General features: G+C 43.4%; 1 protein-coding gene across 5 annotated transcripts in view; it reads left to right on the forward strand.

The window, feature by feature from the left end:
* mvb12b (multivesicular body subunit 12B) overlaps window positions 1-23,138 on the forward strand; it is a 205,487-nt gene that overhangs the window by 42,248 nt on the left and 140,101 nt on the right. For all 5 annotated transcript variants that reach the window (XM_033048929.1, XM_033048930.1, XM_033048931.1 and 2 more), the window contains exons 3-6: window positions 6,783-6,890; window positions 13,635-13,731; window positions 15,475-15,604; window positions 19,534-19,659. In XM_033048929.1, the coding sequence (XP_032904820.1) occupies window positions 6,783-6,890; window positions 13,635-13,731; window positions 15,475-15,604; window positions 19,534-19,659 (461 nt within the window). The remainder of the gene's footprint in view (window positions 1-6,782; window positions 6,891-13,634; window positions 13,732-15,474; window positions 15,605-19,533; window positions 19,660-23,138) is intronic.

Below are 23,138 nucleotides of genomic sequence, written 5' to 3' on the forward strand. Positions count from 1 at the left end.
GTAACCGTTCATGCCAGACAATGATCATTTCAGCAAGGGAAAGTATACTCATCTAACCTTGGCATTCAATGGCAGTACATTGTTTAGTCCTCGTCATCAATAGCCTGGGAGCTGGGGGAGACAGTCACCATTTGCCTTAAACTCGACTGGAGCAGCCGCATAGCAGTCTGATTGATACAGTGTGGAAACAGGACATTCGGCCCAACTTGCCCACATCGAACAACATGTCTCATCTACACTAGTCCCACCTGCCTGCGTTTTGTCCCTGTCACTCCAAACCTGTCCTATCCATGCACCAGTCTAATTGCTTCTAAAATGCTGTGATAGTCCCTGCCTTAACTACTTCCTCTGGTTGCTTGTTCAATACACTCACCACCATTTGTGTGAAAAAGTTACCTCTCAGATTCCTATTAAATTTTTCCCCCTTCACATTCAACCTATGTCCTCTGGTTCTCAATTCCCTACTCTGGGTGAGAGACTCTGTGCGTCTACCTGATCTATTCCTCTCATTACTTTATGCACCTCTAAGATTTCCCCTCATCCTCCTGCGCTCCAAGGAATGGAGTCCTAGCCCGCTCAACCTCTCCCTAGAGGTCAGACCCTCGAGTCCTGGCATTATCCTCATGAATCTTCTCTGTGCCCTTTCCAGCTTGACAACATCTTTCCTGTAACATGGTGCCCAGAACTGAGCACAATACTCTAAATGCGGCCTCACCAATGTCTTTTACAACTGCAACATGACCACTCAACTTGTATACTCAATTTACAAGAGCAAATGTCAAGTAACTCTCCGATTGTTCAAAACATTTTCATCATCACAGGGCTCGCGTCGGAAGGATTGTGATGGAATACTGTCCAGTATTTTGGATCACTACAGCTCCAGCAACACGCACTTAACATCATCCAGGGCAAAGTGTTTGATCAGCACCCACCCACTGACCTCACTATTCACTGTCCCCGCACTGTAGTAACTGGTGCTGGTGGATTAACAATCTGGATCTTCCTGCAGAGACGATTTATGAGGATGTTGCCAGGACTTCAGCCTGAGCTAGAGGGAAAGGTTAAGTTAGCTTGGACTTTATTCCTTGGAGTGCAGGAGGCTAAGGGGTGATCTTATAGAGGCCTGTACATTTATGAGGTGAATCGAAATTATGAGGTGAATGCACAGAGTCTTTTACCCAGAGTTGGGAAATAAAGAAACGGGGAACGTAGGTTTATGGTGAGAAGGAAAAGATTTAATGGGAACTTGAGGGGCAATTCTTTCACACAATGGATGGTGGGTACATTGAATGAGCTGCCAGAGGAGGTAGTTGAGGCAGGAAATGTGGGCAGGTGCATGGATAGGAATGGTTTCGAGGGATATGGGCCAGATGCAGGCAGGTGGGACGTGTAGATGGGGCATCTTGGTCAGCATGGTTGAAGGGCCTGTTTTTGTGCTGTATGACTATATGGAGCACATTGATTGCACCATGGTTCAAGAAGGTGAGTTTGCCTCTGTTTTCTCGAGAGCAGTTATAGGTGAACAAATAGCTGAAGGGACAGGTGGAACCCAAGTCCGTAAATTAAAACTTTTTTTTTTTAAAGGGTACTAAGGTGATTTAATAAAACTAAAACATCCTTGGGGATGAACTCAATTTAATATCGTGCTGTTCTGTTGCTTGTTTTACAGGATAGAACTCTCCTTTGTTTCAAATGAATGGCTGTGCTGGGGATCACTTCAAGCTATGAATGTAGTTTAATACTGAGCAGTTGTCATCTAAGCTGGTTGTCTTTCTCCTGAAGCAACTGCTCTAACTAAATCCTCTTAGTGGGGATGTATTACATTTCCGTGCATGTGTTGCAATTTGGAGCGAGCCTTAGTACTGCTGTGCATTTTAGGCTGAATGAATCGGTGTAAAGATGGACAAGGGGAGGAGAGGGAACCGGGGTCCACCTTCAAGGTCGGCTGCAGGAGGCGCCCCCAGGGGAACAAAGGTGGACGGGCGAGGAGAGGGACGTTGGTTTGCTGGTCGATCCAGACGTCCAAGGAAGGCGACGGCTGGAGGCCCACAGCAGCCTGGGGCTCGCCTGGTCTGGGCACCGCACATAAAGGGCCTGTCCCACTTTCGTGACCTAATTCACTACCGTTTTTACTCGTGGACATTTTTCATCAGGCTAGAAAAACTCCCCGACCTACTTGATGCCACGAGTACCTACGACTAGCATCACGACCTTCCTACGGCCTACCTACGACCTCGTGACGACCATGCTGCGAGTATGAGTCAAAGGGCAAACTCGGCAGAGGTCGTGAATTAGGTCGGGAAAGAGGGACAGGCCCTGAACATGAGAGTGCAGACTGGACTTTGAAAATGGTGGCAAACCATGGGCCTCTTGTATGCAGAATCAGTAGACGACTTTTCTACCCTTGCTAATCGGGGATGTGCTTGAGTATGGCAATACTCTACTGGACTGTTTGTAAGAAAATAATTCCACTGTGCTTTTGCACTTTGCACACGTGACAATAAAAAACACCATTGAAGAATTTGCAACACACTCTTTGTATTTGTGTTGAAAGACGTGACGTTCTGTCTCCAAGTGTGGATCTGATAATGTATCGGGTACAATTTGGATCTAGAAAATGGCCGTTTTTGCCCATCTTTCCCACTTCTCAGTCGCCCTTTCCTATTTCTCCCCTCCCAGCACAGTCTTCACAATTTACTCGCACCTATCTCCGAATTGCCTTGGAATGTTTATTGCAGAAGCTGAGTTTTATGGTTGGTCTCTGGGCTATAATTGTGTGTGTGTGCCCAGCTCAGCTCTGGACTCTAAAAGCCTTGGCTGATCTTTGCATACCAAATAAAGCACAGTAATTAGCAATTTCTGCCTACTTGTCAGAGACAATCGGCGACGTGGAATATTATTATTGTTAAAAAGCTGATAATGGTATACATTTATCAAGCAGTACTTTGTTGCAACAACTGTCCCAAGGCACTTCAAATGCAGCCATCGAAAGAGTTCTGTAAAGATTATGTTGGGAAGGGGGAAATTAGAAAGGAAGTCATGATCTAAGACATGGTTTTGTGAGAACTGTGAGGAAAGAAAAGGGAAAAATCAGTGTGGATCTGAGGTGTCGATTATAGTTCCAGCAATGACCAGAATTAGCTCTTGGTAAAGGCAGGCAGTGTTATTGGAGATGGAAGTTAGAAGATATTAGGGTGGAGGCTATTTTTACAAGTTAGGGTTGGTTTGTGGAAGCTAGGTTTGCCTGTGAGAAACCAGCGCCGTTGCATTGCTAATGTTTTCGATGATTTAATAATAATAATAATAATAATAATAATAATGAGGTAATGTGGGATCAGCATGAGAATAATCAGAATTTGCGCTTGCTTCCGTCTTCCTGGTCTTTGATGGCAGGAATTGTAACTCTTGGAAAGACGATGATGGACTTGTGACTGTCTCTGTACTGCCAGACTGGCAAGTTGAGAATTTGGGGCATTGGTCTTTTCCGTGTGCTCCGGTTTCCGCCAACACTCAGGTTTGTAGGTTAATTGGCTTTTCGGTTAAATTGTCCCTCGTGTGTAGGATAGTGTTAGTGTACATAGAAACATAGAAATTAGGTGCAGGAGTAGGCCATTCGGCCCTTCGAGCCAGCACTGCCATTCAATATGATCATGGCTGATCATCTAAAATCAGTACCCTGTTCCTGCTTTTTCCCCCTGATATCCCTTGATTTTGTTAGCCCCAAGAGCTAAATCTGACTCTCTCTTGAAAACATCCAGTGAATTGGCCTCCACTGCCTTCTGTTGGGTAGAGTTGCTGCCTCACAGAGCCAGAAATCTGGGTTCCATCCTGACCTCGGGTGCTGTCTGTGTGTGTGTGTGTGGAGTTTGCATGTTCTCCCTGTGACCGCGTGGGTTTCCTCCAGGGTGCTCCGGTCTCCTCCCACATCCTACAGACGTGCGGGTTGGTAGGTTAATTGACCCTCTGTAACAAGGTGATCGCTGGTTGGCGAGAACTCGGGCGGGGAGGGGTGGGGGGGGCGAAAGGGCTTGTTTCCGCGCTGTATCTCTGAAATCAAAAGGATGGAAGGATGCGACGTGTATTGTCGTTGGCGTTCCACGTCAAGGTTGAAGTGCGGGTGAGAACATGGAAAAACCCTGCCAACCCATTGATGAATAGTAATCTGCATTTGGAGACGAAGAGGAAGTAAAATCTTCGATAGGGGTGACAACGATCTGAAATGCATCAATGGTGCAAGCAGAGATTGGGCCCACACAGCTGTGGTGGGGTTTCTTTTCCATTCCATCCAGAATTTCTTGCAGCATAATCCTAAGAGAAAATGGTCCGTTGGGAATCTCTTTACATTGGCCTGTGGCATGTGAGGCTTAAGACTTTCTTTTACCACTGTAATTAGAATAAGCCACAATGAAGGGTTTTTTTTAATCAAAAGGACATTCTGTTCAGTATATCTGAATTCAATTTTTAAATTCCCATTTTGATGTACTGTTTATGTTGGCAATTTTCAAATTATTGGATTTTTTTTTTTTACTGCAGATTTACTTTGCAATTTGCAGTATAGAAAGTCTATTTCTACTGGGAAAGCGAAGGAACTGTGGAATAGGTTGTTCTTTTAAACTCAGGCTGCGCTAGAAATGTATTTCAAGCCAGATAACACTTGGATGGGGGGTTCCTGATCAGTTACTAATCTTGAGAGGAATTTAATTATTTAAAGTTGGTACATATACCAGCTGTCGTTAAATTGTTCTTCACCTACAAACATCTTCAGTGTTTCAAGGCTGGAATTTAAGTATTAACATCTCTATTGCAAATCAATATGTGTTTTCCTTTAAGGCTCATAATCATGGTGAACAACTTTCTAAATGGAGAAAATAATGATAAATCAAATATTTTAGATGGCTGTTTATAACTGCTGCCGCAGTTCCTGCTGTCATTATGGTTACTTGGTTTTACGAGCGGTTTGCAGTGGATGTTTCCTTTACTTCGCAGTACACCAGCAGGGAGCAAGTTCCATTTGACGTTTGAATTCTCCACTTGTAGAAAACTAAGCAACAGCAACCCTTTCCCCTTCCCCCATCCCCTTCTATCTATATCCCTTCCTCTGGCTTCATATTTTGTGCATCTTCCCTCCATATCTCTCAACCTTTTTGTCTTTTTTCCCCCATCTCTGGCCTTTGTCCACCCATCTGCCAAGCTACCCTTCCCCTCTCCTGTATCCACCCATCACTTGTCAGACTTTGACCCCCCCCCCATCTCTTATATCCACCTAACACATCAGATTCCCCCCCAACACCTCTCTGTCAGCTTTCTTCCCCCCTTACTGCAATCATTCTGAAAAAGAGCCCTGATCCGAAGTGTTGCCTATCCATGCTCTTCAGAGATGCTGCCCGACCCACTGAGTTACTCCAGGACCTTGTCTTTTAAAAAAAAATCGACATCTGCAGTTCATTGTATCTTTGTTCCCAATCATTGATTTTCATTGTTTCACCCTAAAGCATATCCGGAGCTATATAAGAAGACCTCAGTAGTCTTGGCTGATAGAGGATGTGTGAGAGTGAGCTGTTTTAAGAATGGGATTGAGCAGTAGGTAGGCAACATTTTTTCTTTCTAAGGGCAGCATGGTGGCGCAGTGGTAGAGTTGATGCCTTGCAGCGCCACAGACCCGGGCTCGATCCTGACTACAGGTGCTGTCTGTACGTAGTTTGTACGTTCTCCCAGTGACCACCTGGGTTTTCCCTGAGTGCTCCGGTTTCCTCCCGTACTCCCAAGACGTACAGTTTGCAGGTTAATTGGCTTCGGTAAAAATTGTAGGTTGACCCTAGTGCGTAGTGTAATGGGGATCATTGGTCGGCGTGGACTCGATGGGCCAAAGGGCCTGTTTCTGCGTTGTACCTCGAAACAAAAAAATCCAATGCTTACTACACCTTGTTGTCAGAATCACAATGTTGAGGAATATTACTTGTAAAAGGAATGTTAGCTTTTTGTACTGTAAGTGTCAAATATCTACCTGTTGTGATTTGTTTAACAATTAAAATCGGTGATTTTTAACTGCTGGTAAGAGACTGGTGACAGTTTCATGTTTAGTTGAGTGAATTAGCCCTTCATTAATTTTAAGTTTACAGTTGGAAACTAAAAGTCTGCCGTGTGTATTTGCTGAGTTAACTAACTCTCAGTTTTAAACTGAATGAAGTCACAATTTTGCCGATACAGACAGAATGCATGTCACACCTTCATTTTAACAGAGGACAGTGTTAATTGAAATGCCATTAACATTTTGGATTTGATCTCATTTCACAGTTTTTCCACCTCAAAATGAATAAGCTGAGTGTAAATTGAAAGTATTGCTGTCAATTGTGTAATTGGTGTCGGGCTGCAGCAACATGCTAGATCCAATTTTAGCACATCTCGTTATCTTCTGTAACTTTGCCTCATAAGTTTTCAATATTGCGCACTATGAAAATTCTCTGCCATGGCTCGAATCGTAAGGAAGCGATTATATTTCCAATTTGCCCCGCACCATTCATCCCGCACATCCGCAAATGTTTTAAAAACATCGAAGATTTTTCATCAAAACCGTTTGCAATGTCTTTCATAAGCAACTGTATAAGTATCCTCGGAGGCTGTATTTCATTTTTGTAAATATTTTTACACAGGACCTGGTGAATCGATCAAATGAGATGCTGTGATGGTACAGTTGGTGTTAATTAGAGAAAGTAGCAAGCCTCACTGTACATGAATTAGCTTTATACCACCTCGCCTTTTCACACGCTGTCTTGTTTTCATAGATTTCGCAAACGGCAGATGGCTTGGATGCTGACCTATGGAAGGACGCCTTATTTAAATCCAAGGTCACCCGATTTCTCTGCTTTACGAGATCATTTTCCAAGGAGAACGTGAGTTCAAATCATTGACCTTGTGCTTGTGTTTTTATAGTTATCAGTTACGGCCTGAGAAATGGAGCCTTTTAGAAACATTGAAGTGTGTTTCAGTAACCACTTTAAACGCACTGACTGCAACAACGGCAGCTTCAATAATGGAATTGTTTTTTTTAATAATACAGTGGTGTGCTTTCTAATATGTTGATGAAGGATTTTTCTTGGAATAAAGGGAAAAATCACAGTTTTTGTCTAATACAATCGATTCGTTAGGAATAGTTTCAAATTTTAATGGATGAAATTGGACTAGTACTTTTTTTGTATGATTAGTGAAATGTTGAGGCACAGAGATTTTTGAAAATTTGATTTGTTTCACAACGCCTTGCAGTTGCATTCACTACAGGACCGCAAGCTAAGCATAGTCTAGTTTAGTTTAGAGATACAGGCACTTCGGCCCACCGAGTCCGCACTGACTAGCGATTCCCATGTATTGACACTTAAGAATAAGGAGTAAGCCATTTAGAATGGAGACGAGGAAATACTTTTTCTCACAGAGAGTGGTATGTCTGTGGAATTCTCTGCCTCAGAGGGCAGTGGAGGCAGGTTCTCTGGATACTTTCAAGAGAGAGCTAGATAGGGCTCTTAAAAATAGCCATCAGGTGATATGGGGAGAAGGCAGAAACGGGGTACTGATTGGGGATGATCAGCCATGATCACATTGAAGGACCGAATGGCCTAGTCCTGCACCTATTGTCTATTGTCTATTAACACTGTCCTACACACACCAAGGACAATTTTACAATTTAACCAAGCCGATTGCCCTACAAACCTACATCTTTGGAATGTGGGAGGAAACTGAAGATCTCGGAGAAAACCCACGCAGGTCACGGGAAGAAGGTACAAACTCCGTGCAGACAGCATCTGTGGTCAGGATCGAACCCAGGTCTCTGGCGCTGCAAGCGCTGTAGGGCAGCAACTCTACCGCTGCGCCACCGTGCTGCCCATAAATGCAGTGAAGTGATATATCCCGGTGTGTATTTTGTACACCGTTTTCCTGATCTTTGCAGATAAATAAGAAGATGCTTTTCCTGTAGTATGGAGGCGGATCTGAGAAACCTGACCTTTTGTGACCACAAGTAGCGGATGTAGTCTAAATAGCCAATGTTGTTTCTTTTGGGACGTGATTAAAGGAAATAATTGGCAAAGGGTACACGTCCAATTATGAATGTGTTCGTAATATGACAGAAATGCAAAATAATGTTTTAAAGCAAAGTAAATCTAAGGTGAAAAGATTCTGCTTTTTGAACCATTTTAAACAATGTTGGTGAGGCCACATTTGGGGTATTGTGTTCAGTTTTGGTCACCTGGCTGTAGGAAAGATGTTGTTAAGCTAGAAAGAGTGCAGAGAAGATTTACGTGGATGTTGCCAGGACTTGGGGGGCATGAGCTACAGGGAGAGGTTAATGGGCAGGCTAGGACTTTATGCCTTGGAGCGCAGGAGGCTGAAGAGTGATCTTATAGAGGTGTATAAGATCATAAGGGAAATAGAACGTGTGAATGTACTGATCGTGAGGGGTATAGATAGTGTAGATGCTGAGTCTTTTACACAAGGTAGTGGAATTTAGAACCAGAGGACATAGATTTACGGTGAGACGGAAAGATTTAATAGAAACCTAAGGGGCAATCTTTTCACTAGGTAGGTGGTAGGTATATGGAATGAGTTGCCACAGGGGGTAGTTGAGGCAGATACCATAACAACATTCAAGAAACATTTGAACAAGTACATGGATAGGAAGGATTTAGAGGGATATGGGCCAAATTCAGGCATGGGCGATTAGTGCAGATGGGGCATATTGGCATGGCCAAGTTGGGCCGAAGGACCTGTTTCCATGCTGTGTAACTCTGACTCATTTACCACCCTATCTGAAGCAGAGCAGCTCTATTGTCACTTCATTGATCTTGTTCTTTTAAATCTTTCTCTTGGATAGCTTCTCTTTGGTTTGGGGGAGTGTCCAGATCCTGTTTGGAACATCCCCTAATTGTGCCTGGTATAGGAATTGTGTAGCGTGGAGTAATGTAGGAATACATCTGTATTGTACAATATGAAGGTAGAACATGTTGGAACCATTGCAGTATGATATCTTGATAACTAATTTCAACCTATAAATGCTGCAATACCATATTGTGGATGAAAGCTATTGAGAATAGAGGTGATATTCAAACAGAAAGTTTCATTGTATTGCATGATATATACGGTACCATACAGAAATAGACCCTTCAGCTGAATTGGTTCATGATGGCAGGCTTCACTGGAACTTTTTCTCCTCTTATCTGACGATAATAAGCCACTTGCCGGCACCCGTCACAGTCGCAGCAGATCGCCGAAAATGTTCAAAATGTTGAATATCCAGCGGCGACCAGAAAAAGGTAACACTCTTTGGGTGACAACTCACGACCATACAGGCGTCACCCCCGCGACATGCTGGATTTTCAACATGTTGAAAATTTTCGGCAACCTGCTGCGACTGTGACGGGTCACGTAAGTGGGACAGACCCTTAAACCTTCATCAACCAGTACACACCCAGGATCTTTCCATACATCCACCATTTACCAGTTTTTAAAATGACATCTGCTTTTCTAATCTTCCAACTTTCTATTTCACATTGTACTCCAGCATTCGCCTTTTCCTCCCACTAGTATAACCTGACTACATCGCTTTTCGGATTGTGTGTGTTCTCCTTGTAGTTCACCTTCCCACTTGACTTAGTAAATATTGACAGCATACCAGAACAGTTCCAACATGTCCTGCCAGTGAACTTCAAGGCACTGCACTCCATAATGACTTTTCCCTTTAGTTTTATCCAACTTAAAGGAAGATTTAAATACCTAAATTGTGAATAGATTTAGATTCATTGAGATGTTGTCTTGTAAGTTCTGCTTTTATTTGCATTTAGAGAATGAAGTTCTTGTTCTAGATTTCCATCTATTTTCTGTTGAGGTTTCAGTAAGTACATGAAGTAAAGACTTGGGTGCTTGGAATCCAGGTATCCCACTAGATTTTAAACGGGTTCTGACCAGTGTTGTCTCGATTACAATTACTAAATAGACTTTAGAGAAACAGCATGGAAACGGGCCCTTCGGCCCACCGAGTCTGCACCGACCTGCCATCACCCCGTACATCAGCACTATCCTACATACGAGGGCCAATTTACATTTTTCAGAAGCCAATTAACCTACAAACCTGCACACTTTTGGAGTGTGTGAGGAAACTGGAGCAGCCACCTCTTTTAGTAATCTCGACCCCCCCCCCTCTCTGGTTCTCTAAATCCACTCTGCCTTTGCAGCTCCCTCTCTTCCGTTAACACCCTCCTTAAATCCCATTACTTGGTCTAAATTTTGGTTAATCCCCAATTACAAAAAAATAATTTTGTTTATTTTAACATGCCAAATATATGCAAACTCTTCATGAACGATCTTCCCTTTAGCTTTGTTGTAACTGTTCATAGCTGAACGCTTTAGCTATAGTTAAGATATTTAATAATTTAATGTTAAGAGTGGATTTTGAATTTTCAAGTAAGAACATCCCTTTATCTAATATGAAGCATACTCCCCACCTGCTTGACTGGCAGTGAGTTTTGTTTTGATTTCATTGAGTTTTCAACTCATTTCCTGCACAACAGGTCACAAATCAGTGTCCATGACACCTCGCACAACCTGATGAAAAGCAAGAATTTGAAACTAGATGCTTGAATGCCTCCATTTACCGTGTCATCGTTGTTACTTGCATGACCTCCCTTTGACCCTTTGATAACTTTGGCTGTTTTCCTCAAAAGCCATCATTTAGAAGGTCTTGCAATCGTTCAATCAACAAATGCTCATGATCATCACACCATTCTTACACCATTAGGTGCACTTATGCCGTTATGTTGTTTCAAGTTATTGATTATGATTATTTAGTCACCAAGTGGAAGATTGCTTTGGTCCTGCAAGTTTTATAGTAAAGATGAAATAACTTGAAGAAGCAAATACTCAAGTGGCTGAAAATGTCATGATTTGTAGCTTGACTCAGTGGAAGAATAATATAAAATCAAATCACCCTTTATCATTTGTGTCGTGATACTACTTTCATTTTGATAACAATCTCTGGTTATAAGAAAATAGTTCTAAGTGGGGAAGAGCATTTGGAGCATGGTTAGGTGTAGCGAGGGGGTGGGTTTGAAGAAACTGGCATTTAATAGGAGTGCCTCACAGCTCTGGAGACCCCAGTTTGACCCTGACCTTGAGTGCTGTCTTCACATTCTCCTAGCGACCGCGTGGGTGTCCTCCCATATCCCAAAGATGTGTGAGTTTGCAGGTTATTTGGCCTTCTGTAAATTGCCCCAAGTGTTGTAGGGAGCGGATGCAAAAGTGGGATAACCTAGAACTAGTGTGAACAGGTGGTCGATGGTTGGCATAGACTGTGTTGGCCGAAGGGCCTGTTTCCTTCTTGTATCTTTAATTCAATCAAAATAAGTCGAGGTGTAGACACAAGGAACTGCAGATGCTGGTTTACCAAGGATGATACAAAGTGCAAGATTAAATCAGCAGGTCAGGCAGCATCCCTGGAGAACATGGACAGATTACTTTTCAGGTTGGGACTCTGCTTCAGAGTCATAGTATGATACAGCATGGAACCAGGCTCTTCGGCCTAACTTGCCCACACTGACCAACATGTCCCATCTATCCTAGTCCCACCTGCCTGCGTTTGGCCCATATCTCCCTAAATCTATCCTATCCATGCACCTATCCAAATGTTTCTTAAACATTGCCTCAACTACCTCCTCCAGCAGCTCGTTCCATACAGACACCACCCTATGTGTAAAACAAGTTACCCCTCATTTTCCTATTAAATCTTTCCCCCTCACCTCAAACCTATGTCCTCTGTGTTCTAGATGGTGCACAGATGAACCTCTGAGATGGAGGTTGTATGGCAAGGAGAGATTTTAGGAATGTTCCTGCCAGGCAGTGCAACTGCGGCAGCCAACTAGAACTAAACCAGCAGCCAGGGGCAAATGCAGCTTCAGGAGTACTGGCATAGCTTGACACATGGCCTTGGTGGGTTTAGAAAGCAAGGAGGGTGCGGGTAAAGCTGCTGGAGCCTGGCAAGGGCTGAGAGGGCAAAGACGTCGCCCTCCGTGTTTTCAATGACTTGTGTGCGGCGCACGAAACGCATTGGACGATGGGAAAGCTGATAAAGATGTGATTAAACGTAATGGCAGCCAGCTTGGAGCTGCCTTTCATTCAACCAGTCCATTTCCAATTGATTGCAATGCATTGCTCAAGTCATGAGTTGGAATTTGAATGGATGAATGACACTTTAGTCACATGTACCGAGGTTGAGTGAAATGCTTTGTTTTGCATACAACCTAGGCAACACACATGCGTCACCACGTTCTGGTGACGACAAAGTTACAAAAGTACCCGACAGTCCTTTCAATTGCCTGCCGCCATACGTGGCAGCAACCTCTCCCCCCCCCCCCCCCCCCCCCGCTCGCTCGCTAGATCCCCCTTCTCACCCATTCCATTTCTCAAGAGATGCTGCCTGACCCACTGAGTTACCCCCTGCTTTTTGTGACTATCTTCGGCCATTACCTGTGCTAGTCCCATTTGCCTATGCATGGTCCATATCTCTCTGAACCTTAGTGCCATCATTCAATATACTGACTCCCCTCTCAGTAGTGGGTGAAAATGATCCTAAGCCTGTGAAGTCCAAGTCTGCGTGGCTACCACAAACCGTGATCACCTCAGATTGTTTGTCTTTAATGCTTCATGGGCCCTTTTCCATCCATTTTCCATCCTGCTGACTCATTCTTCCGTATCTTCTGACGTTGTGTATGTGGTTCCAGACTTTCTTTATTTGTTCCCTTTCCTTGCCCCACTGTCAGTGGTAGAACATATTTTGGGAACTCTCCAGAGCACACTTCATTAATCAACTTGCATTATGGCACGGTGGCACAGCGGCAGAGTTGCTGCCTTACAGCTCCAGCGACACGAGTTCGATCCTGACTATGGGTGCTGTCTGCACGGAGTTTGTACGTTCTCCCCGTGACCTGTTTTCTCCGGGTGCTCCGGTTTCCTCCTGCACTCCAAAGACGTACAGGTCTGTTGACCAATTGGTAAAATTGTAAATTGTCCCTAGTGTGTAGGATGTTGCTAGTGTGCGGGGATTGCTGGTCGGCGCGGACTCTGGGCCGAAGGGCCTGTTTCCGCACTGTATATCTAAATTAAACTAAACTTAGAATAATATATTTCCAAACCTATCTCTACAACCTAGTTATCTACCCATTTTTAGATAGAACCTGGTAGGATTTTAGGATCTGGCGTAGTCACAGAATTATTCCAGCATAGTTTGCTTGATGACTATTTGTGATAAATAAAGTCGAAGGTGTTGATGATGCAGTTTTACGGATCCGTTTGAAAATATTAAAGGGGACGATGTACAGTGTGTAAATGTTCATGTTCTCCCCTCGCTGCTCCCAACCCAGTCGACAGGCTTATTGTTGGACATTTGTTCATGACGGAAACCTCTCTTTTCTCACTGGTATTTTCTGAAGAGAAACTTTTATGGAGCATCCAATTGATTTCCTGTATTTTCTCGTTGCACAGAGGTTTATTTGTTTCTGAGCCGGAGAAATAATGGAATATCATAACATAGGCTGTCCAGAACATTGTAGCATGTGTGACACCTTTATTTTTTTTTCTTCCTCATGTGGCTTTTAAAGAGCCATTTAGGGAACGTGCTAGTGGATATGAAGCTGATCGATTTAAAGGATACTTTACCGGTGGGCTTTATCCCCATTCAAGAAACAGTGGACACTCGTAAGTTATGGCCTTTGCCTGCTGCAGACACGGTTAAACGGTATTGGATTCTCTCAGATAGTGGCATGTAGCTGTAACGTTTTGAATTAGGAAAACTTTATCTCTTATTTCCTGGTTGTTAAAGCACAACTGAAGTTGTAAATTATGTCCTCTCGCAACTGGAATGGAACTGGTCGGCTCTGACATTTTTGGGACTGAGTGGCGCTCGAATCAGGTTATGGTGCAAATTGAATTCTGAACAAAAAAAACACTCTATTTGGAATCTAACTACTGGTGGAAAAAATAACCCACCTACTGATTCATAGCCATATATATTTATGTACATTGGGTATTTATATTTATATTTTGTGTATATTTATAAATATATAATAGCATATTATATTATATTAATTGTGTATTATATATGTATAATATAAATCTGTATATTTAAAATATCTTTAAAAAGTTCAGTGTATATATGAATTTCACATATATAATTCATATATATAATTCACACACATATATGTATGTATATGTGTATATTCTATATACTCATACTTACTTTATTAGCCAAGTATGTTTTGCGACATACGAGGAATTTGATTTGCTATACAGTCATACTAATCAAAAGCAACAGAACACACAAAATACATTTTAACATAAACATCCACCACAGTGACTCCTCCACATCCCTCACTGTGATGGAAGGCGAAAAAAAGTTCAATCTCTTCCCTTCTTTGTTCTCCCGCGGTCGGGGGCCTTGAGCCTTCCATTGACGGGACGATCTTACTCCTGTAGCTGGCGGCGTTTAGGCCCTCCCCATCGAGGCGATCAAGCTCCTGCGGTGGGGCTCAAAGTCAGTCCCGAGTAAGGCCTCCTGCTCCACGATGTTAGGCCGCAGAGCGACCGGAGATACGACCCGGAAAATAATCGCATCTCCGGCATGAAACCCCCACATGAAACAAACCAGAAACAAACCAAACACAAACCTTTAAAACACACTAAATATAACAAAAGAAAGATGAAAGGACAGACTGACTGTTGGCGAGGCTGCCATCGCGGAACCACGCGGTATGTATATATGTTTACATTCTATATATACACACACACACACACACACACACACACACACACACACACACACACACAGAGATGCGCACACACAGATGCGCACACACACACACACACACACGCACACACACACACGCGCACATACACACACACACATGCACACACACAGAGATGCACACACACAGATGCGCACACACACACACACACAATCACACACACACATACACAATCACACACACACACACACACACACACACACACACACACACACACACACACACACACACACACACACACACACACACACACACACACACACACTTATATACTGAACTTTTTTCCCATTATATTATTTGCAGAGCATATTGTTTACATATTCTGTTGTACTGGAGCGAGTAAAAATGTCATTGTTCCGTTTGGGACATGTGACAATAGAACACTCAATGTAGCTTGTCCAAGCAATTCCAGGTGGAGAAAAGGAGTTGGCACTTGTGGTAAATTGCCCTATTTCATAATTTGTATAACATTGAAAAAAATTACTACTCGAATGCTTATCTTTGTGTATTATAAGTGCACAATTGTCTGCATATGTCAGGGTAAGGTCAAAGCAACTCTCTCTTCAATTTTTATCCGGTGTTAAACGAATTGCGTTGCCATGCACTTATTTGTAGCATTGAATGTTTTTTTATATAGAAGAGTCGGCTTTCAGGAAGAGAAGATTGTGCATCAAGTTTATTCCTCGCGACTCAACTGAAGCTGCCATTAGTGATGTGAGAATCTATGGCAAATCCAAGCAGGCTCCTCCACAGTATACCTTCATTGGGTAGGCGACCTCACTTTGTTTAGCAACTTCTCAGTGTAATCTTAGTAAAATAAAGGGAGTTTAATTTGTGGCATCCTGATACTATAAAATGTGGTCAGATTTGAATTTTGTGTGGATGTGTGGTAACTGTTCATTGCAGCTTCATCGTTCCGTACTTGCCTACTCTGCAAGTTAACTTTTTTTTTAAATTTAACTTTTAATGAATCGTTTGTCTTCTGTTTCTGACTAATGCAAGCAGAAATCTTAAGCGCTTTGCTTTAATTTTCATTGCTGTGCTTGCTGCTTTTTGCATTATGGCAGGGAGTAATATTAAATTGCTATTCAAGGGCCTGACAAATGTGATGGTGCAAATCAAAGGGCCTCTTTATTGCCATGTATTTTTTATGTGGCGAGGGGGACAATAAATGTGGGGGGGGTTGAAGCAACCTTTCCATGTACCGTTCCAGAGTATAAATAACAATGGCTTTTGTGAAACAAAAATAACCTCTTTGAGGTGGAGAAAATGGATGTGGTTTGTAATAAATGCACTGCATATTATCTTCACCATCGAGATAATGGGGGACATAATAGTTAATGAGAAGGTGTGTGAAATAGTGACAGGTTCGACACAGTGAAGCAGGAAATATTAGGGGGCTTGGTATTTTTGGTTGAAGGTTAATGGAAGGCCTGAATAAAAATTCGCCTGTGCTGTTAATAGAGGCAAGGGAGGAAATAAAGATTATTCAGCCCATCATTGTCCAATCGTCTCTGCTACTGATGTAGTGTCAGAGGATTGCTGGCTTCTACTCTATTTTAAAAACAAAGAGAACAAAGGCTAGACTATTATTATAAACTTGCATGATAAACTCAACGTTGGACGTATTACAGGAAGATAATTGTGATGGATGATTTCAATCATTATTTTGGAAGATACCAATTAATTGAAGGTAGCCGGCATAGATTTATAAAAGGAAAATTAAACCCACCATTGCTGTGATTGCATTTTTATTTCAGTCGTAACTGGGAGCCAATGTGAAGTATGTGTTTGATATAACAATAGCAGAAAACGCTGCCAAAGATCAGCAGGTCAGGCAACATCAGTTGAAAGCAAACCAGTTAGCCTTGCAGGTTGAAGACTCTCCAGAGCTGGGGAGGGGGAAGCGAGTTAGTTCACAAGTGATGGGAGCAGAATTAGGCCATTCAGCCAGTCAAGTGGACTCCGCCATTCAATCATGGCTGATCTATCTTGCCCTCCTAACCCCATTCTCCTGCCTTCACCCCATAACCCCTGACACTGGTACTAATCAAGAATCTGTCTATCTCTGCCTTAAAAATATCCATTGACTTGACCTCCACAGCCTTCTGTGGCAATGAATTCCACAGATTCACCACCCTCTGACTAAAGAAATTCCTCCTCATCGCCTTCCCAAAGGAACGTCCTTTAATTCTAAGGCTGTGACCTGTGGTCCTAGACTGTCCCCCAAGTGAAAATGTCCACTCCACATCCACTCTATCCAGGCAAGTTAGTGAGTGGCGCAGGAGGGATAGTTAGGACACAGTGAGTTTGATGCAATCTGTATGGATTTTAGCAAGGCTTCTGATCCGGTCCCACGCAATGGGCTGGCCAGTAAATGAAAAACCGTGGAGGGGGGGAAATCAAAGGAAGGATGGATTCAATGTGGCAGAGAGCAAACGGCTATGGTTTACGAGTGCTTTTGTTCCTGGGAGTTTGTTGGTGGTATGTTTCTGTAGAGCCTAGTACATGATTGCTCGTTTTCTGGATTAAGTAATAATTTTGCAAACAATGTAAGGGATTAAGCAGTTTGTAGAAAACACAACATTCAACATGACTAGCGATCGCTAGTTAACGGATAAAGTCATAAACTGCCTGACAATATCAATGAAAAGATGGAAGAAAATGATCAGGTTTGTTATTTCGGAAGGTCTAAAGAGGCAAAGAAATGTCAACTAAACAATAGGAAACTGAGAAATGTAGAGAAACTGAGGGGCATCTCAAACACATGTTCAAAGATCCGAAAGCTAGCTTGATCATTGTGAGTGGGTACATTTAAGTTCAATGCTATATGTGTTACCCAACCACTAATTCAGCCTAACAAAATGTTATACCTGTAATTATGAGAGCTTACGACCACACACTGTGGCCAGAGAAGCTGACTGCCTGACTGCATTGGGAGTGTGGTAAAGACAGCAGGGACCAAAGGAATTGTGAATGTTGTAGTCATAATCTTTTACAAAATAGCCATCAACTGGCTTTTCATGTGATCTCTGACTGGGATTGCATCTCTTGGAAAAAGAGCAAAGTAGCTCTCTTCTCTCCTCTCTCCCAGTGTTCCTGCCCCAACCCCTCACCACAGGCGGGGCTGCACGGTGGCGCAGCGGTAGAGCTACTGCCTAACAGCGCCAGAGACCAGGGTTCGATCGTGACTACGGGTGCTTGTCTGTACGGAGTTTGTACGTTCTCCCGGGACCTGCGTGGGTTTTCTCCAACATCTTCGGTTTACTCCCAAACTCCAAAGCCTTGCAGGTTTGTAGGTTAATTGGCTTGGTATAAATGTAAGAGTGTCCATAGTGTGTGTAGGGTCGTGTTAATACATGGGGATCACTGGTCAATGCAGACCCGGCCGGCCGAAGGGCCTGTTTCTGCGCTGTATCTCTACACTAAACTAAACACAATCAGTCTGAAGAAGGGTTCCGACCCAAAACGTCACCTGTCCATGTTCTCCAGAGATGTTCCTGGACCCGCTGAGTTACTCCAGCACTTTGTATCCTTTTGTGTAAACCAGCATCTGCAGTACCTCGCTCCTACATTCTAGTTCTCCTCGGTGTTTAGGCCACCATTTATCTTTCATTCTGTGTCATGAAAGCCGAGATTCTGGTTTTAAAACGCAGAGTAACGCTACAGTAATACAGCAACATCTGTGGAGGGAATGGATTGGTGACGTTTCGGTTTTGATACTTTCTTCAGACTGCCACGGAGGAGCATGCACGATCTGTTGAGTTACTCCGACACCTTGTGCTTTGCTCAGGATCCCAGTGTCTGCAGTTCCTTGCGTCTTCTGGTTTTAATCGTATGGTTAAGCAGCAGAGATTGTTCTTCTGCAAATTGGTTGCAGTTTTCCTACATTGCAACCTCGATCTCACTTCAATAATACTTAACACACTTTGGGACAAGTTGTTAAAAGTTTCATAAAAGCAAGTCTTTCTGCTTTCAAGTCCAAAGCTCAGTGAAAAGAAAGCAGTCAGAAGGAAATTTTAGCCTTTTAGTTTTAGAGATACAGCGCGGAAATAGACCCTTTGGCCCACCGAGTCCGCACCGACCAGCGATCCCCTTACACTGGCACTATCCTGCACACTAGGGACAATTTTTGCAGTTATACCAAGCCAATTAACCTACAAACCTGCACGTCTTTGCAGTGTGGGAGGTAACTGATGTTCTCGGAGAAAACCCACGCAGGTCAAGTGGATAACGTACAAACTCTGTACAGACAGGATCGAACATTGGTCCCTGGCGCTGTAAGGCAGCTACTTTACCTCTGCGACACTGTGCCGCAATCATCTGCAACTGAAAGGAAGAATGTGACCCTTTAACAGTACTGTATTTGGATGTCTGATTGAGAATATAAAGAATCTATTCAAACCAAGAAGGAAAATTGAGTTTGGTTGTTTAATCTTGCCATCTTGAGCTTATGAAATAGCCTTTGGTACACTTTTTGTCACCCTAATACATAAACTTTCCGACAAGTAAGTATATTTCCCACAAAATATAATTTGTATATTAGAGACACCATAGACTGCGGATGTTTTATGGACAGCAAAAAGCAAACTGCGGAATAACTCAGTGGACCAGGCAGCATCTGTGGAGGGATCTGCAAAGGGATAATTGGTCTTTTTTAATTTGGTTTTCTGTAACTTGTTTATTGTCTACTTAGGGAACTGAACAACATGGGAATCTGGTACAGAATGGGAAAAGTTCCAAGGACACAAGAAATCCCAACATCGACTACTAAAACATCATTTACGTCATCTTCATCAAGCTGTGTTCCTAACCTTCCCAGGTACTGTGTTTTACAAAATTGATGGCTCACCTTCTCTGTGGATTTACCATTTTCATTTGGGGAACATTTCTTAAGGGAACCAGTTCCTGATATGGGTGTGAATTTTAAATCTTCGACTTGTCCCAGAGGATATGCTGCAATGAGAGCAGTATTCTTTAATTTTCACTGTAACAGAAGTAAGGAGGTTTTTTGTTTCCTCCTCCTGTTGTCAGGATATTTTCCGGGTTGGGGTTGATTTGTTGCCACTACCATATGGATTCAGAGCTGACTGCGGAGCCCAATGCATGATCCATGCATACCGCAACTGATGAGATGGAGGAACTGTAAGGGGCCTGCTAGTTGAGTTCTTTAGATGGATGCACTTTATGCTGTTTATGCTGGGCCTCCATGCGTTCCAGTTGGAGGGAGACACAGCTCTTTGTGCCTTCCCATCAGTCAGTTTGAGCAGCCCAAAGTGAGGATTGCCATGAGCCGGTGATAGTAAGACATTTTTCAAGGAGGTTCGGGGGCCATCTTTGGGCATTTTCCATGTCTCCTGAAAATCTCTTTTGGCGTTGGAGTTTGCGATAGAGTGCTTGATTTGAATGTCTGCCGTCAGGACATCTCACCAGGATAGTCACAAAATTCTGGAGTAACTCAGCGGGTCAGGCAGCATCTCTGGAGAAAAAGAATAGGTGATGTTTTGGGTCTGAACCCTTCTTTAGACTGAACCGCATCCAGTTTGAAGAAGGGATCCGACCCGAAACATCACCTATTCTTTTTCTCCAGAGATACTGGCTGGCCTGTTACTCCAGCATTTTTTGTCTATCTTCGGTATAAACCAGCATCTGCAGTTCCTTCCTACATATCTTTATGTAGAATTATGTAAGCAATTTATGTTATATTGCAGGCAGGTGGGACTAAGGGAAAAAAGTTGTTCGGCACGGACCTGTAGGGCCGAGATGGCCTGTTTCCGTGTTGTAATTGTTATATGTTATATGTTATATATCTCACCAGGACATTGAACCAAGAGAGGATGCTGGCATTGGTTTGCTTATCCTTATCCTTTAGCTGGATCTTGCAAAGACAACTCCGGTGGTACTGCTCCAATGCTTTTTGATGCCTACAGTATCTTGAGTATTTTACCACCCACAAGTGCACTGAATTGGGAATGCATGTCAAAGGAACATAGAAACATAGAAAATAGGCACAGGAGTAGGCTATTCGGCCCATCGAGCCAGCATTGCCTTTAATCTGATCATTCAGAATCAGTACTCTGTTCCTGCTCTCCCCCCAGATCCCTTGATTCTATTAGCCCTAAGAACTATATCCAACTCTCTCTTGAATACATTGAGTATGTTGGTCTCCACTGCTCTCTGTGGCAGAGAATTCCACAGATTCACAACTCTCTGAGTGAAAATGTCAGTATGATTTACAGATTTATACACCATTCACTGAATGGAGGGCAGAGGCCAAGAACCAATTAATTAACTTGCACCTTTTACTCTTTTTCCCCCACACGTTTGCATGTCTGATTCTTTACCTGCCAAGGAAAGACGTGTTGTGGTTTTCATTCAAAACATAGTGATGATCAATATCCTTGGCTCTCCATTAGACCAAGAGCCCAGCTATGAACTGGCATTAGTTATCGCTGCAGTCCACTATCATTCCAGAGAAGATGACAAGTGGGAAGCCTCATTCACCATAGTGCACTATGAGCTCGAGGAGTCATGGCCAAAGCGAGGCCTTTAGGATGAATGCTGTTGGGCGTTTTTGTGGTAGAACGGGTTGAGGAAGGTCACCAGTTCTGGAGAATTGCAAGTACAGTCAAATGTGAAGTTTGAGGAGCAGGTGGTGGATGCGGCCTCACAGTGGTGCAGCACTAGAGTTGCTGCCTCACAGCGCCAGAGACCCAGGTTCGATCCTGGCTACGGATGCTGTCTGAACGGACCGTGTGGGTTTCCTCCGGGTGCTCCGGTTTCCTTCCAAATATGTAGAGGTCTGTAAATTGTCCCTGGTGTATAGGACAAAGAACTAGTGTAAGGTTGATTGTTGGCTGGCATGGACTCGGTGGGCTGAAGGGTCTGCTTATACGGGGTATCTCTAAACTAAATTTGGTGGGATTTTGGATTCTATGAGACGAGGAAGAAGGTCATAAGTGATAGGTGCAGAATTAGGACACTCGGCCCATCAAGTCTACCCTGCCATTCAATCATGGCTGATCTAGCTCTCCTTCTTAACCCCATTCTCCTGCCTTCTCCCCATAACCTCTGACATGCGTACTAATCAAGAATCTATCTCTGCCGTAAAAATATCCATTGACTTGGCCTCCACAGTCTTCTGTGGCAAAGAATTACACAGATTCACCACCCTCTGACTAAAGAAATTCCTCATCTCCTTCTTAAAGGAATGCCCTTTAATTCTGAGGCTATGACCTCTAGTCCTTGACTCTCCCACTAGTGGAAATATCCTGTTCACGTCCACTCTATCCAAGCCTTTCACTATCTCACAGCGCCGGAGACCCGGGTTCGATCCCGACTACAGGTGCTGTCTATATGGAGTTTGTACGTTCTCCCCGTGACCTGCGTGAGTTTTCTCCGTGATCTTCGGTTTCCTCCCTCACTCCAAAGACGCACAGATTTGCAGATTAATTGACTTGGTGTAAATGTAAAAATTGTCCTGAGTGGGTGTAGGATAGTGTTAATGTGCGGGGATCGCTGGTCAGCGCAGACCCGGTGGGCCAAAGGGCCTGTATCTGCACTGTATCTCGAAGCCAAAACTCAACTTAACTAAACTATTCGGTAAGTAAGAAAAAGAGGCTATGTGGATCAAGTGTGCTTTCTGACTGAAGAGCCCATGAAATGTCCATAGCCCATTCTTGGTGATGCTGACTTCCTGTCTGGTTGCTAGGTTACTTGGTTGGAGTCCGAAGTTTCCATAAAATAATTTTCTGTGGAGCCCAAACTTTTACATCCACCTAATAATTTCCTTGGTTAAAAGTGGTTCCAATACTTCACCTGTGTTGCACCAGGACAATCTATCGAATTCAGGCTTTTGTGAGAGGGCTTTGAGCTGGTGTACGATACCTTCGGAAGGAAAGCTGCACAAATTTGCACGTAGGAATCATAGAGCAGGGAAACAGGCCCTTCGGCCCAACTTGCCCATGCTGACCAAGGTGCCCCATCTACACTAGTCCCACCTCCCTGCGTTTGGCCTATAAACCTATCCTATCCATGTACCTGTATGAATGTCTTTTAAATGCTGTTCTAGTATCTGCCTCAACTACCTCCTGTGGCGGCGTATTCAATATACCCTCCACCGTCTGTGTGGAAAAATTGTCCCTGAGGTTCCCATTAAATCTTTCCCATCTGATCTTAAACCTATCTCCACTGTTTCTTGATTCCCTTACTCTCAGTAAAAGACTCTGTGATTCAAAATAGAGAATATTTAGAAGATAAACACAAAATGCTGGAGTAACTCGGTGGGACAGGCAGCATCTC

This window comes from Amblyraja radiata, chromosome 32 (assembly GCF_010909765.2).
Source record: "Amblyraja radiata isolate CabotCenter1 chromosome 32, sAmbRad1.1.pri, whole genome shotgun sequence".
In the NCBI taxonomy this organism is placed as follows: Eukaryota; Metazoa; Chordata; class Chondrichthyes; order Rajiformes; family Rajidae; genus Amblyraja; species Amblyraja radiata.